Source organism: Nansenia antarctica (assembly GCF_963989245.1).
Source record: "Nansenia antarctica genome assembly, chromosome: 6".
NCBI lineage: Eukaryota > Metazoa > Chordata > Actinopteri > Argentiniformes > Microstomatidae > Nansenia > Nansenia antarctica.
Genome location: NC_137676.1, coordinates 45,682,174 through 45,698,380, shown reverse-complemented (window position 1 = coordinate 45,698,380; position 16,207 = coordinate 45,682,174). Strand labels below are relative to the sequence as shown.

The following is a 16,207-nucleotide window of genomic DNA, read 5'->3' as shown; positions in this document are numbered from 1 at the left end:
TGAACAAAGTCAGTGTAGTTGATGTGAATTCAACTTCTTTTTTTTCTGCCGCAACCTCTAGCTCTCAGACATCTCGCCGATGGGTCGTGACCCGTCAGTGACCAGCTTCAGCAGCGCCACCCTCACCCCTTCCTCCACCTGCCCCTCTCTGGCTGACTCCCGCTGTAGCTCCATGGACCAGAAGTAAGACTCTTGTCCTAACCTCTCATGAGAGACTCACTTTTACATTCTAGAACAGGTCACTCCCATGAGACATTACACTCACTATTAATCATTTGATGTGTTTTGAACAAATTATACTTGAGTGCCAGAACCTACCTAATGGCACATCTGTATACAAATATGTGATAGCAGCTGGTGAAAACAGGAACAAGTCGGCAACCAATTTAATGTCCTGACTTTTATTCTGAAAGATTTAAAGAAATGTCAGCGTTGTTGAAAATCAATGACACACTCGCTAGTCAAGCCAAAACATTGCATTACCTTGTTAGTGTAGTGGGGATTACTCACCGAATCCATTGCATCGCAATGTTCTGGCTTGACTAGCAAGCGTGTTATTGATTTTCAACAATGCTGAAATGTATTAACATTTTTAAGAAGAAGAGTCCGAACATTTTGATTGGTTGTTCCCGTTTTTCACCAGCTGCTGTCACATGTATGCAGTGACTAGGCCCTTACATACTGTAACAATGATCTTTGTTTATCAGGACTCCAGAGGCTAACTCTCGTGCCTGCAGCCCCTCTTGCTCAGACTATGAGAACTTCCCCATGGTGCCCACTCTGGAGTCGTCCTACCTGGCACGAGCCGGCAAGAACGAGTTTCTTAACCTGGTGCCCGACATTGAGGAAATGAGACCAGGGTGAGCATGAGTGCTTCCATATATCTCTTTCCCCTCCTCATAGTCTTTCTCTGTTGTGTTTGGTTTGTGTCACAGATCTCCAAGATGGAAAAAGTGTAATATGCTGTCTAACCACGAGAGTAATGAAGATGACAGATGTTTAGTTGACATTGTGGTTCATTTGCTGCAAGCCTTTATACCCTCCTTGATAAGAACCAATGTATTGAGACTTGTAAATGGGCTGGCATACTAAGAGTAGTCATCATACCATAATAGAGGAAACCCTCTAAACTGACCACGCCCTCCCTCCTTGTTGTCTGTCTCCCAATTCCAGGTCTGTGGTGTCCAAGAAGGGCTTTCTCAGCTTCATGGAGCCGCGCTCCAACTCGTGGGTGAAGCACTTTGTGGTGGTGCGCCGTCCCTATGTCTTTATTTACAACAATGACAAGGACCCTGTGGAGAGGGGTGTGCTCAACCTGTCCACCGCCCAGGTGGAGTACAGTGAGGACCAGCAGGCCATGCTCAAGGTGGGCCAACTAATACACACAGATACAGACACCACCTCGCTCTGTAGCATGTAGTGAGATGCATAGGTTCTAATTAATATTGGGTAGTAATTAATTAGTATTTTATAAGTTAAGATAATATATCTCTTGAAAAGTAGATTTGACCTCAATTAAACTAACCTGCATAGATACAGGTTAGATAAGTGGACACAATATTGTATACTTCCTTCAACTGCTCTCCATGAAATCTGTTGGGCCTATCCAGTAGAATAACAATGCCACTACATTTCCAGGTAAAATGACTAGATTTGCTGATAATGGAATTCTAACTATTCTATGTGGAATTCTTTATAGACCCCCAACACATTTGCTGTGTGCACAAAGCACAGAGGGATACTGCTACAGGCCAACAATGACAAAGACATGAACGACTGGCTATACGCCTTCAACCCGCTGCTAGCAGGAACAATAAGGTACTGGATACATTCCTCTTATTATGGCTGCGTTCGTAAATTCTGATCAGCATTCATTGAATGCCTCTTGTCCAATCAAATTACTTGGTCCCTTTATGACGTTGAACCCAGTGTGCGCTCCGGCGCTATCAAAACGAATTTACGAATGCAGCCTATAAAATATATACTGTATGGAGAGATTGAAATGCAACCATTGCCTAGCACTATAAGTGCTCCTATTGTTATTGCTCATATTGGCCTGCAATTGTAATATATTCACTGGCCATTTCAACAGACCTCAATGTTTCCCAGTCTCCCAGTTCAGCTATTTTATTGTATATACATCTATTATCTTTGCTTATCATGGTACCTTTGTTTCAACCCACAGGTCAAAGTTGGCAAGAAGGCGCTCTGGTCTGCTGAAGAACTAATAGAGGTTGTCTGTGTGTAGGAAACATCGCTCCTATTCTTCTGACTAGCCTTTACCAAGTGCTAACACTTATTAACCATTGTGATTCTTGACGGTTTTCTCTTGTACGTAGACTTGTGGCTTAAGTCTCCACTCCAGCAACTAAAAGTTTCAGTTCCTGAAAACCTGCCTCCCCTCTCCCCTTCTCAGAACCCTAGCTATCTCCCCTTTATTCTCTTTCCCAGCCTTTCGTGTTTTTGTTTGGACGTTACGTCTTTTGTTTCGCTTTGTTGTCATCCCCGCCCCCTCTAACTAGTAGCATGTCGTAATAGTCTACTTGTGTGTGCACGATTCTTCAGAAACAGGTTCTGGACACTCTCTTTTCAGTTTACTAATTGTCTGTAAAGATTGTCTTTATCAGTGTTATCTATCTGACAGGAGCTTTTTTTTTTTTATGTGCCCGCATGACAACTGCAGCAGTCCTCAGGAGAAGACCAGGTTTGCTTACTTTTAACAAAAAACATGAGAAACTCCATGAGAAAATAAAGTTTACGCTCTCCCTCAGAAAGCAAGGCTGGTTCAAGAACTATTGCTGCTAGTGATTTCGCAGGTTTTCAGTCTATGAGACAATGCATTGGGCTACTGCCCTGCCTAAAGTAGAATCTAGTCCTCCTATCCCAACCCTCTCAATCTTTGTGTGAAATACTGAACAGGAAAATATCAAATGTCCATCAAGGTCCCCATTTTTAATCCGACATTACTGCAGCACTGGAGGAATATGATTGTTTTTACTCTTAGACCTCTGTATATAAACTAATCCAGACCAAATTTTAGCAATTACTTTTCAGGTTATTTGGTTATGAACCTGAGAAATCCTTGTTAGCAAAACCAAAAAAGAACATACTTCTGTAGGTCAAACAAAATACATAATTAAAAATGGTTGATGATACAGTAATGAAAATATTGAATTTGGCAATTCCCATGAACACATTATCTCTCTGCCCCTTTGCCACTTCAGCTCTCCTGTATCTCTCAATCAGGGCAGGAAGATATCAAGTCGCAGACATAGAGGAAGAAGCAGGGACAGCGGAGTGACAGTACTGTGAGGAGAATGTCATCTGTACATATGTTCCAGGATCAGTGTGTTATAGTCGCCTCTCATTAAAAGACATTCCTCTTCTGTCTGTCAGCTTTTAGAGCTTTTCTTACACCGTATATTCAGGTTCATGGCTTACACAGCCAGGCATGGACCTAAGCATTTACTAGGTGTTTTATCATCACATTCTTGTGTTACTGAAGACAAAACAAGGTGAAAACGGAAGGAACCAAGGGAACAAAGCCAGGTGGGATAGCCTGGTAGTTATTTGGTGAAGGTTACAGTGCATTGCCTTGCGGACATAGACTGTATAATATAGCCTGTATCTGGTCCATTCACTCATGAAAACCATCAGATACTATTGTTCTGTATGTGGAATACTATAGTCAACAGGGTGGACTAATGCACAACAGAATCCCATATCTTTTGTTTTATTTTTTGCATTCTTGAATCTAAACCTCTTAACTCAGCTAACTCAACTCATAAGTTATTTTTGTATTAACACTGTTGATTATTTTATACTATGCGCTCATTCCATAGTGGATTTTGATATGAAATGCAATTTTCTGTTTTATTCAGCTATGTTTATGTTTAACATTGTTTTGCACATTTACAGATAACTATAGCAAGACTAGAGAGCAGACCATACCAGACAAATTCAGTCTAAGATGTATTGAATCTTAGCACTGTTAGTTGTAAATATGAGACTCCCTAACACCTGTATTGATAAGTGATGGGGTTCCAGTGTGCATGGGGTGTTGGGTATTTGAGTCTGCTAAGGTTTACTACACCACTGGGTTCAAAGGGATGGAATATGCGCTTAGCTTCTTTTTTTTTCTTCTTTTTTTTTCTTTTATTATTTATGAAAATATTTGCTCTTCATTACTAACTGTGACTGCAAGATTTGGGCCCCACTCAATTATGAAATAGCACAGCATGGCACTGTCTTTACATTTGGTTGCATTGTATGCAAAGAATGGGTGGTGTAGATGGGCATGAGATGGCTCTGGTCAACCAACTAGTAGTATCCAATGTCCATTACAAATTGCAAAGATTCAGTTCAGTTTAGATGTAGAGACAGTGACCATTCTGGAAATTCGGGTTTTGGGGGAGTATTCGTTATTTCCCTCTCACTGTATTCGAATGACAGTTATTGGCTAAGACATTGTCTTCAGTTTGGAGTTTCCTTGGCAGCATTCAGAGAACAAATGAAAATGGCTTAAAGGGACTGTCCTCAGGTCAACCAGCCTGTTGGGCAGACAACATATTTTTCCTTGCTGTTGGATTGTTATTTTATCTGCAGAAATGGTTCTCTATATCGAAATATCCAAACTAAAAACAATCAGCTATTGGTATCTAGAGGACATCCTTTCCTCAGCAAAACTAGAGAGCAGCCTCTATGCACTGATTAAAGTGAGTTTACCTCGCATTAACATGACTGTATTGAATGACATGTATGAGCTAATATGAACATATTGATAATACCTGTCAGAGCAAAGATTTTCACTCCGCTACTAATCTCTAGAGGTAGATGTTTATGCATTATTTTCATGTGTATTCAGTGTTTTTGCAATGTATATATTAGTTTGCAGCTCTTTGCACATAATAAAAAAGGTATAACTAACTGATCAAATAAAGTCTGCTAAATTTCTGTTGTTTAACTAAAAATGAACCAGATAATGGTATGCAGCATTTGTAAGGTGAGACGGCTTGAAACGAAAGATGAATGTACTATCAGGATGTTGCTGTGTATTTTGCCATCATTGAAAAGGAAAAGAGAACTAAAATGTAACCCATTGCGCCCCACTGAGATGGGTTACTGAGTGCTTCCTTTTATTTTAAAGTAGTTGAAAAACATATTTAGTCCTAACATGACATCAAGTCTACATTATAATTAGAATGTTATGGTTGCTCTTTTTGAGTTTGTTTTTTGTTTGTTATTCTAATATCAGGGAGTAAGAAGTTATTGCTAAGGCATCCAAAATGACAGTATATCATTGTTTCTGCACATGTCTTCACCTCTACGCTTTCCCATGCTGCCTTTCAAACAAACCTGATATTTTGCATCTCCCCCTCTGAAGACTCATATCTGTTTTAACTAACATTTCTTCTGTTTTTGTTCACAAAAATGACAAACCAAGACATTAACACTGTACATTATTTGTCAGATTGGCTTCATTTCCATACTTATTTTGTAAATATATGTGTTGTATGGGGCTTGAATTAAAATGTAAATATGTTTCCTGTATTTGTAATAATTATAATCCATTCGCTGTATAGTCTAGACGTGTCATGCAGATATCCTAATTCTGTGTATGGTAACCTTGCACCATTGAACTGTTTAGTGAATGAGGTAACAATAAAAGTACAACCCGTGCATTAGCAGAATAATTTAAACCTGTGTCTGTCTTTTATTCTTAACTTCTATGTCAGTTGACCAGATTCATTTCTAAACACATGAATGGCCTGTTCAGAAGAACATTTTTCAGAGATACTTACAGTTTTATAAACATAGGTGGACTGTTCCAACCTTATCCCCTGTGGAGGTTGCACCTGCTTTTCTTCTTCTTCCAGTGATGGTGCCAAATGAGTTTATCAACTTTCATCATCCCTCTGTTGAGCACCCTCCCCCTATTATCTTTTAAACTTGGCTAAAACACTCTGAGCACTCATGTACATTGGTTTCAGTCAAGTAGGCCTATTGTTATTCACTAGTGCATATAATATTTCTGTTACATGTTTTGGGGGAATAATGTTTTCAAGTGAACATAAATGACCTTATGGTGGACCAATGTACTGTTTGTAATCCTCAAAGACGATTATGTGGTTTGCGGTTTCATTAGTCTAGTGACTAGACTCTAGTCTATGACTACATCATAAGTGTGAAGCGTGCAATATCATTTTCAGTGACATTTCAAGCTCTTGAAAAATGAGAAAAGGTAACAAAAGGAGTGTAGAATTGATACAAGAACTTTAATTTGACACTGAAAAATATGAATTAATTGTGTGTTAAAGAAATGAACATAGCTAGTGTTTGGGGAGATCATCATTCTGATTTAGACATTAGCATTGTATATTATTTGTCAGATATTTGTCAGATTCATTCTCCTACTTATTTTGTAAATCTTGCATGGGGTTTGAAATAATATGTAAATGTTATATATGTAAATGTTGTCCATCCAATGCATAGTCTAGACGTGTCATGCAGATATCCTAATTATGTGTATAATAACCTTGTACCATTGAACTGTTTAGTGAATGAGGAGGTAACAATAAAACAACCCGTGCATTCGCAGAATAATCTAACACAACATGATGGCTTTGTGAAGTTCTTAGTTATCATACATTTACGTTATTTTTTTTTTTTTTCTGAGATACTTACGGTTAGGGTACTTAGGGTACCTGCACCTGCGTCTTTTTCTTCCGGTGATAGTGGCAAATGAGTTTATCAAGTTTCATCATCCCTCTGTTGAGCACCCTCCCCCTATTATCTTGTTAATTGAATCGGCTAGCATACATTCCCACTGGTTCAAGTAGGCCTATTATTATTCATCGTAAGGAATGCAGTATCGTGCATTATCATTTTCACTGTGACATTTCAAGAACTTCTTGAAAAAGGGGAAAGGTGAGGAAAAGGAATGCAGAATTGATACAAGAACCAATTCATTTATTGGACACTAATATTGTTTAATCGTGTGTTAAAAAGAATTGATGGTGTTTGGGCAGAATATGTATGGCAAGACTACTATCACTGTACTATGTTTAATATAATTAATATATTTAATTCATTCGTTCATTTTGAGGGTAAATTGAAAGGTATGATCTGTGGAAGGTTTGGCAACCTATAGTGAACCTGTATTTCTACTTTGTGGGTGTGTAATAGCGTAGAAAGAGTGACGGGGATTCTAAACCAATGAAATGTCTGATATCTCTGCTCAGTTTCTCTGCACCAATGAGAGCTCCGGAAGAATATGGCTTGAGCTGATTTGACGTCAGCCGTCGCCTTATATAAGCAGCCCTGTGGCCTGGTTGGACGTCACGTCAGGTTTCTCCTCTGGAAGTAGGGAACGAGGAAGTAGAAATCTCAACTCTAGTGGTATAATAGTGTGCCAAGTGTCATTTGAAGACGGATTCTTCTCCTAACAAGAAACATGGCTGAGTAAGTGGTGTCCTTTTTGTTGAATTAGATTCTGTGGACTGAATGTATGTTATTATTCTTCTGTAAAACAATGATGGTCCTCTAATTATTTTGTTCTCTGTTTGTTTAACTGTGTAACTAAACTAGTAGCTGTAGTATCTTGTATGTTTCTGTGGGCTTGCTGGTTAAGCTACCACACAGTTCAGTTATTAGAGACATGTTTGACATTTAACACGCGGAGCACTGACATACATCACCTGCTAGCCAGACAGACAGACAGACAGACAGAGGCACACAATCATGACGTGATGAGCCGATTCCGTCAAATCACAATGAACGTGATCCTTTTTTTTTTGTTGCACTCATGTTAAAACCTAGCTATCCGTTTTCTGTAACTTTCTGTTATGTATAAGATCCACAATGCACTTTGAAGCTAATGCCTGAAATGTACGTATTTTCGACATGCCTTTTAAATCCCGCTGCCCTTTAAGGACCAACTAAGTTAGCTGTTCCTGTCCAGTCCCACACCACATGCCCTAGCAGGACTCATTACCAATAGTCTTTGTTTTGCTTCCACAGAGCAGACATTGCATTGATTGGTCTGGCTGTAATGGGCCAGAACATAATTCTGAATATGGACGACCATGGCTATGTGGTAAGTCTACAATACACCAGCACATGTATACAGTAAGTGTATCTCCTTATTGTATGTACTGCATGCATCATGAAACACTGTGCTTTTATTCATCATTTTATTTTTTACAGGTCTGTGCATTCAACCGAACAGTGTCCAAGGTGCATGAGTTTCTGCAGAAAGAGGCGAAGGGGACCAAGGTGATCGGAGCAGAGTCCCTGGAGGACATGGTGTGCAAGCTGAAGAAACCCAGGAGGATTGTGCTGCTGGTCAAAGCAGGCCAAGCTGTGGACGACTTCATTGACAAGATGGTCAGTGGCAGGAGCAAGAGTAGAGAACTGATGAGTCATGCTGTCTTGTAAATTCCCTCTCAGTCCACCTTGAATCAGGAAGTGGATAGGTGGCATTCTGAATGAGGAAATACATTATTTACACTAAAGGAATTTATTATTGACCTCATCTATATGCTACTGAAATTAGTTTGATACCAACTTGTAACCCAATGTTTGCTGTCTAAGTTATTTTCTACTCAAACTCTCTGTAGCACCGTATCCCCTTATATAACTGCCCAATGTCTATTCACAGGTTCCTCTTCTTGAAGCCGGCGATATTATCATCGATGGTGGCAATTCCGAATACAGAGACACAACAGTAAGTTGATCATATGCACCATTTACAAACACACGGTGATCTCATTAGTCATATCAAGATTATGTTTTCATGTATGTATGTGTGTGTGTGTGTAGCGGCGTTGTAGAATGCTGAAGGAGAAGAACCTCCTGTTTGTGGGTAGTGGAGTCAGTGGAGGGGAAGAAGGGGCACGCTATGGACCCTCACTGATGCCTGGGGGACACAAAGAAGCTTGGCCACACATAAAGGAAATTTTCCAAAGTATTGCTGCAAAGGTTGGAACAGGAGAACCATGCTGTGACTGGGTGAGTTGAATTGTTTGGTTTTAAAGTATTGATTGAAATGTCATGCAAGTAGATACCTTACAGAATCTCCCAATTTACTGGGGCTGACTTTGACATTTGAATGCGCTATTTGACAGGTTGGTGACGAGGGTGCAGGTCATTTTGTGAAGATGGTCCACAACGGCATTGAGTATGGGGACATGCAGCTGATCTGTGAGGCCTACCACCTGATGAAGGATGTCCTTGGTATGGACCATGACGAAATGGCTGAGGTCAGTCATACCAAACAAACCACAGTTATTGTACATAGTTTTCATAACCTTCTGACTCTATTGGTACAGTATAACAGATATTTGTTTAGCAGGTATTTATGTAAAAACTCCAGTGTATGTATTAAGACTATAAAATCTAGTAAAATAATAGTTATAATAATATTATTATTAATAGTAAAATCTGCCTGAAATCTAGGTGTAATTGCAGTATACAGACTAGTCCTACAAAGACATTTACATTTAGTAATCTAAAAATGAATTAGACCCCTATACTTATCTATTTTGTTTCTTTTTATTTTACTACTCGATCTTTTCAGTTTGTAAAGTGTCTTTGAGTGTCTAGAAAAGTGCTATAAGTCTAATTTATTATTATTATAACTAGAAGAGGATATGTGCTTATGGTTACATTGTGTGAACTGTAACAACTGTTAACTTCTCTAACTGTTTTAGTAGTGACTACCACTAATGCTATTGGGTTCCCCTCAGACTTTGGATGCCTGGAACAAGACAGAGCTGGACTCCTTCCTCATTGAAATCACTGCCAATATTCTCAAGTACAAAGATGCCGACGGCACTCATCTGTTGCCCAAAATCCGCGACAGTGCCGGCCAGAAGGGCACAGGGAAGTGGACGGCCATTTCAGCTCTGGAGTACGGCACACCAGTCACCCTGATAGGTAGGAGACAATGTCTGTGTGCACCCTGTCAAGGAAGTAGTTTGTCATCTCTTTTAGACAGTTCATTTCCAGTTAACAGTCCAGCCTAGTCAATAAACTGTTCCCATATCATTGAATACTCTTACTGTGAAGTCATATTTTGCTGCAAGAAGCTAATGTTTAGCCACGTTAGCTGACCACATCAGTAGTGAGCTCCCTTTGGTGAATGTGATAAATGTGTTTGCCTCCATAAGAAGATTGAAGGCTTTTCTAGTCAACTCAAGTAAGATAAGGGGGATTTTATATTCTCTAGTCTGTTTTGGCCAGTCCTACAGTGACAGTCATGTTTCTTTAACATGGCCCTAAGCTAGCGGCAGCGTCAGATGGTGGTGGTTATTCCAGGATAAAGCTGTTGCAAGCTAAAGACTCAGTAATGGACACACCTCTAACCCCCCCCCCCCCCCCACACACACACATCTAAGCAAGGGATGTTGTCGTAGTTTTGAAAGTGAAGTCATAACATACCTAGGCCTTACTCACAGCTATTAACACAAAAAAACAGAACAGTGAGGGCTATAGACAACACATTTTGCTGCTTACCTAGCAAAAGAAAATGTTATCTACTCTTGTATCAACGGTGCTAGGGGATGTTGTGTGACAGAGGGAATACAAAAGAACTCATTGTGAAAGCAAAGCTGCTGTCTATGTGGGTGACCATTGGAAAGCGAACAAGACAGGCAGGCTTGTACAGTGTGAGGGTGGATTTCAACTCTCAATAGGGCAGCATTCCAAGCCAAATGGTCGCTTAGGCAACTCATTGATGCACTTTTATTTTTTCCTACCTCCCTCATTTAATCCCTTCATTGCTTCATATAGGCAAGCTGTGGCAATATTTAGCAAGTCATGCTTACCCCATATCTATTTCCCACAATGTGAGAAGTTGATTTATTTTGTCTAAATGTGGCAAGCCCTGCTTTTACAATAGTGGTTACAAATGCTTAGTCATCATTGTCTTGTTGCAGCATTAGGTCAACATTGGCTTGGCTCGGGATCGGGTTGCTCGTTATCACAAATTCCGTAGCATTAGAAAATAAATGTGATCCTGATTGATAATACAAACTGAATGTCTGTTAAAGACAGTTATTTATCTGTGATCTTTCACAAATGATATCTTTGTTTCTACCAGTATCAAATTCAAACATAGGTGAGCGTCAGACGTAGCTCTCAGAAAGCACAGCTGTTTTCTTGGTGGCTTAGAATATGATGTGTTGCTCTGTAACAAGCTGACATTCCCCATCTCCTTCTCCTTCTTTCTCCCCACTCACAGGAGAGGCTGTCTTTGCCAGATGCCTCTCTTCACTGAAGGATGAGAGGGTGGAAGCTAGCAAGACCCTCACAGGGCCCCAGGGGTCCAAGTTTAGCGGGGACAAGGCTGCGTTCCTGGAGGACATCAGAAAGGTAGGCTGGATTTCTGGGACGGGGTTAGTTTTCTGTGGCATGATGGTAACTAGCCGACACTGACACTTGGAGTATTTGGACTCTAAGTATCATGCTTGTAAATGTGATCTATATGCAATCGCTATATCCTTACTAGAGGTATGGCAAGGAAAGAAAAGGTTATATCAAGAGTCATGTAATTTGAGTAAACTTTAACAGCATTAGAGTGCTGAAGAAACATGATATTAGAACATCATTACTAATCACTCATTAGTATCAGCGTGATCAGTATACATTATACAAATGTGTTCCTCGTTCTGTGTCCTGTGAAGGCCCTCTATGCCTCCAAGATTATCTCGTACGCCCAGGGCTTCATGCTGCTCAGACAGGCTGCCAACGAGTTTGGCTGGACCCTCAACTATGGCGCCATCGCCCTGATGTGGAGAGGGGGCTGCATTATCCGAAGGTAGGCCCTTGCATGAGAGCTGTTGTCTATAGCCTTGGACCTAAGTTCCTCCCCAGTGCAATATTTGTTCTATTCTGTCAGCCACCAAATGTTGTAAAGCATGGTTGAGAAAGTGACAAGGAAGAGAAGATATTTAAGTGAGACAAGAATGAGGAAATGTTGGGAAATATGTTGCATAAACCTTGAGCAAATGCATCACTCCATTGTGACTTCTCTCAGACCAGTGTCAAACTACACTGTAAAGTAAAATGTGTTGAAAATCTGAAACCAGGGTTTTTGTAAAGCTCAGGCTGAAAAGTTTAGAAATCTTTCAGTCAATGTACTGAAATTATTCTCTGAAAATGCTGGCTTCTGTTTTGAAGATAATAAAGCTGACCCTGATACTAGTTGCTCCCTTCCTTTATCTCCAGTGTTTTCCTGGGAGAGATCAAGGAGGCCTTTGACCGGGACTCTGAGCTGCAGAATTTGCTGCTGGACAGCTTCTTCAGTAAAGCTGTGCAGGACTGCCAGGTAAAGGAAGGAGGAAATGGTGCAAGCCCAACCCTGCATGGCCCAACCCATGTTGGCAACACACACTCACAGCTGTTTCCTGTTTAGAAATAAATCTAGCAGCACCTAGATTACTAAACAATGTCTCAGCCACAAAGGAAGAATATGATGTGAATGTTCATGTGCTCAAAATGCACTGCTCAAAAGAAATTAAGGGAACACTTAATCATCACAGTATAACATCAAATGAATTAAACTTCTGGGATATCGATCTGTCCAGTTAGGAAATGTAAGCGATTGTCAATTTCACCTCCTTTGGTGCAAATGAAAGCGATAACAGGAGAGGCAATAGCAAGACAACCCCCAAAAAGGTAATGGTTTTTCAGGCCACAGACCATTTCTCTCTCATCCTTCCTGACAGATTTTTATCTAGTTTTGCATTTTGCTTGTGCCCTTGTCACAAAACTGTCAGAAACGGGACTCTATGAGAGCCCGACATCCTCTAGTGGGACTTGTGCTCACAGCCCAGCACCGTGCAGCTCGATTGGCATTTGCCAGAGAACACCAGAATTGACAGGTTCGGCATTGGGGCCCCGTTCTCTTCACAGATGAGCAGGTTCACACTGAGGATATGTGACTCATGTGAAAGAGTCTGGAGATGCCATGGTAAACGTTATGCTGCCTGCAACCTCATCCAGCATGACCGGTTTGGTGTCACTGTTGGTCTGGGGAGGCATATTCTTGAAGTGTTCCCTTAATTTCTTTGAGCAGTGTATATTCAAACACATGTTCAACATTAATGTAGTTTTTATAGTGTTATGTATTTAACACTAATATAGCTGTTTATACACTTACCTGGTGTCTGCATATCCATATGGCTTTCTTTGGTATCAAAGTTGTATGGTCACGGTAAAACTCTTTGTATCTCCTACATTCTTTGTTTTCTGTGGTGCACTTCTGTGCTGTTCATATACCCAGTGTACTATTGTTCACACATGCCTTTTATATGTGTTGTTCCTGCAGGACTCTTGGCGTCGGACAATCAGTACTGGAGTCCAGCAAGGGATCCCCATGCCCTGTTTCACCACTGCTCTTGCCTTCTATGATGGTTATAGATCCTCCATGCTCCCGGCTAACCTCCTCCAGGTAATGCATTTACACACTGTAATACATTATATATACATATGTATACTGTATACATGCATATATACTCACACACCCTGTAGAGGGCACAAACCCTGACCCTATTGAACATATGGGAGGGATTAAAATATGGGGGGGGGGGGTGTTAGTTGAGGTTAGCGTGTGTGAGTGGGCGTTAAGAGGACAGTGATGCTTCATCCTTGAAACCCCCAAACATGTCCTTGCACCACTCTACTGAGAATGATGCTTGGATCATTAATTAAATAATTTCTGCATGCTTAACTTTGTCTCTTTAGGCCCAGAGGGACTACTTTGGCGCACACACATATGAACTTCTGTCAAACCCTGGTAAATACGTCCACACCAACTGGACAGGCCGCGGCGGAGACATCTCCTCCTCTTCTTACAATGCTTAAGGATCAACCCAATGGCACAGACAGAAGGCCAGAGAGGGGCTACAAGCGAAAGAAGATTTGTTACATTCCTCCTTTTAAAGCCTAGGCAAAATATTTAAAGATCCCCCCTTAAATCAAACATACTACTGTATTGTATCAAAATGTTTCTGAAATATTATTGCAGTTGTGTTTGATGAAATGGGAACGCTAATCATAGATTGTGTGAGCTCTACCTGTGAGGTGGTGTAGGGCCTTTTGCCACAGACACAACAAAGCGATTGGCCAGTTTCTCCAATCATGTTTGCCCCAGGATTCAAAGTTAACTGGATTATGTTTCACTTTTGCACTGTACTGTATTAGGCTAAATAAAGACTTAAATCCTGTTTAAGTTTAGTTCGTTTGGTCCTTACTGTCCAGCCTCTCTCTGTAAACAGGATTTACTGTGGATGTGATATATGTAACAGTCAGTGGTTAAATTGGGTAGCAACTGACCTCCAAGCCCTTGGCCTATAATACAGTCAGGAATCATATGTTAAAATAGGTTACACTATTACTCAATTTTTGAATCTCTTCCAACTAACCAATGATTATCCATGCAAAATGTTGATTAAAATATAAATGTTTTTGGGGCATTTCTGTTTTATTGGGATGTAGAGATTACATGGCATGCGCCTTAGTGAGGTGCGCACACAAATTTAAAATATTGACAATGCAAACCAAACTAGTTGTGAAAGGTGATCTTTCGGAATTAATTGCAGGCTTTGTTTCATTTCAAGCAATCTCCAGTAGATGGCACTAATAGATCTCAGTTCTTTGCTCAGAAGTGCTCACATTATTTGGTGTGTAGTTGAGAACAATAGCCAACCTGTTTCCTCGACAGAAGACAGACATGTCCAAGCATCTTTGTGTGAATACAGTGATATTTACTTGCATGTAATCTTCTGCAAAAATATTTGGCAAAAAACTGTCAATGTGAAAGCTGAGATCCAGTTTTCTTTAGAGCAATGCACTGCTCCATTTCAACAAGTGAATGTCACACCTGTTATTGAACTGAGAACAACGCCCCTTGGCCGTGCACCAGGTGCTCCTTGTCGGCCCATTGTTTTACGTTTTTCAGCTTATGTTGATCACCATGGATCATGAAGGAGAGTTACTACAAGGGTTATTGGGCCCCAGGTTTGCAAAATAATAATTATTTTTTTTAAAGAAAAGAAATTGGCATTGGAATAATTATACATTATGCATTCTACATATTCTAACTACATGTACGTTTTCAGACATATCAGCAGGGCTGATGTATGTCCTTATTTCAATCCCTATTTTTGGAATAGATTGTGAAAGGAGCCTGTCACTGTAGGCTTCGGCTACACAGTCCTTTCTCAGCAAACAAGAAACATGGCTTTTTTAGGGCATTTCTGCTTTATTGGGATACAGTAGAGATTGACAGGCAGGACGGTGAGAGAGAAGAGGTATGACATGCAGGATAGATTGATGGCCAGAATCAAACCAGTGGCCTTGCGATTACGTGGTATGCCCTTTAGTGAGCTACACCACCCTAGACTGTGCCAAACATGGCATTTTGTCAGTACAGCCAACAATTACCATAACAACCCCAAAACTCCTGGCATTTCCATTATCAAAGCAAGTATCACTCTGATAGGATACGGCCAAGTCTTTCAGTCCACTTAGCACCGTTTTGCTATTTTGATTCAGCAGATTTATTAATATTCCTCCTTTTTGAAAATATGGTTGTCTCTTCGGGAGATTTGTTAATGTATAAGGACTAATTCATCAATAGGAAAGAACATCTCTACAATTAGTAGTTCTTTGGGAGGAGAATATTGAGGAATACTGTTCTTAATGACTGCTAATGTGGAGGATGCATTCAAATGTATGAGGCAATTATGTCTTTGATGGCAGCATGGGTGGATGATGTTGCTGAGTCATCCATCCCTCAGACAGTGAGCAGGTGAGCAGGCAGTAAGGGGACACCTTCGGAACCTTGTTCAATAATGCATTACACATGGCGGAGGACAGGGGTCAATGAGAACACCCTCTCGAAACTATTGTTTAAAACTGAAAATGTCCAAACACACAGTACTCTTAAGTAAGTAATACCTCACTTCCTTATGGTTCTTACACATGATGCTGGTCTATGATCCCTTCCTTTCTATTCTGGGTTAGGAATGAAATTAATGAATGAAAGCTGTAAAATGGGAACCTCAGTTAGCTAAATGGGAGTGTAACTATGATTTATGCACTCATTCCAGAGAAAGGGGATGAAAAACTCACATCTGATATCTGCAAACCGAGAAAACAATTTGTCTTTAGTGGTAGTTTCAACAAACTCTCTAATGATGCA

At 40.4% G+C, this 16,207-nt stretch overlaps 2 protein-coding genes across 3 annotated transcripts in view; both read left to right on the top strand.

Moving 5' to 3' along the window:
• The window catches only part of kif1b (kinesin family member 1B), a gene marked incomplete at both ends in the record, with an annotated part of 64,632 nt that extends 62,374 nt beyond the window's left edge, over window positions 1–2,258 (top strand). For both annotated transcript variants that reach the window (XM_080533313.1, XM_080533312.1), the window contains 5 exons: window positions 62–183; window positions 708–860; window positions 1,174–1,366; window positions 1,700–1,818; window positions 2,186–2,258. In XM_080533313.1, coding sequence (XP_080389439.1) covers window positions 62–183; window positions 708–860; window positions 1,174–1,366; window positions 1,700–1,818; window positions 2,186–2,228 — 630 coding nt within the window. The remainder of the gene's footprint in view (window positions 1–61; window positions 184–707; window positions 861–1,173; window positions 1,367–1,699; window positions 1,819–2,185) is intronic.
• Window positions 2,259–7,326: 5,068 nt separating this feature from the next.
• On the top strand, window positions 7,327–14,228 carry pgd (phosphogluconate dehydrogenase). The gene is made up of 12 exons (XM_080534956.1): window positions 7,327–7,461; window positions 8,020–8,095; window positions 8,206–8,385; window positions 8,660–8,725; window positions 8,821–9,009; window positions 9,126–9,260; window positions 9,747–9,936; window positions 11,243–11,373; window positions 11,685–11,818; window positions 12,229–12,328; window positions 13,331–13,453; window positions 13,747–14,228. The coding sequence occupies exons 1-12, from the start codon at window positions 7,454–7,456 to the stop codon at window positions 13,864–13,866; spliced, it is 1,452 nt and encodes a 483-aa protein (XP_080391082.1). The 5' UTR covers window positions 7,327–7,453; the 3' UTR covers window positions 13,867–14,228.
• Window positions 14,229–16,207: the final 1,979 nt, after the last annotated feature.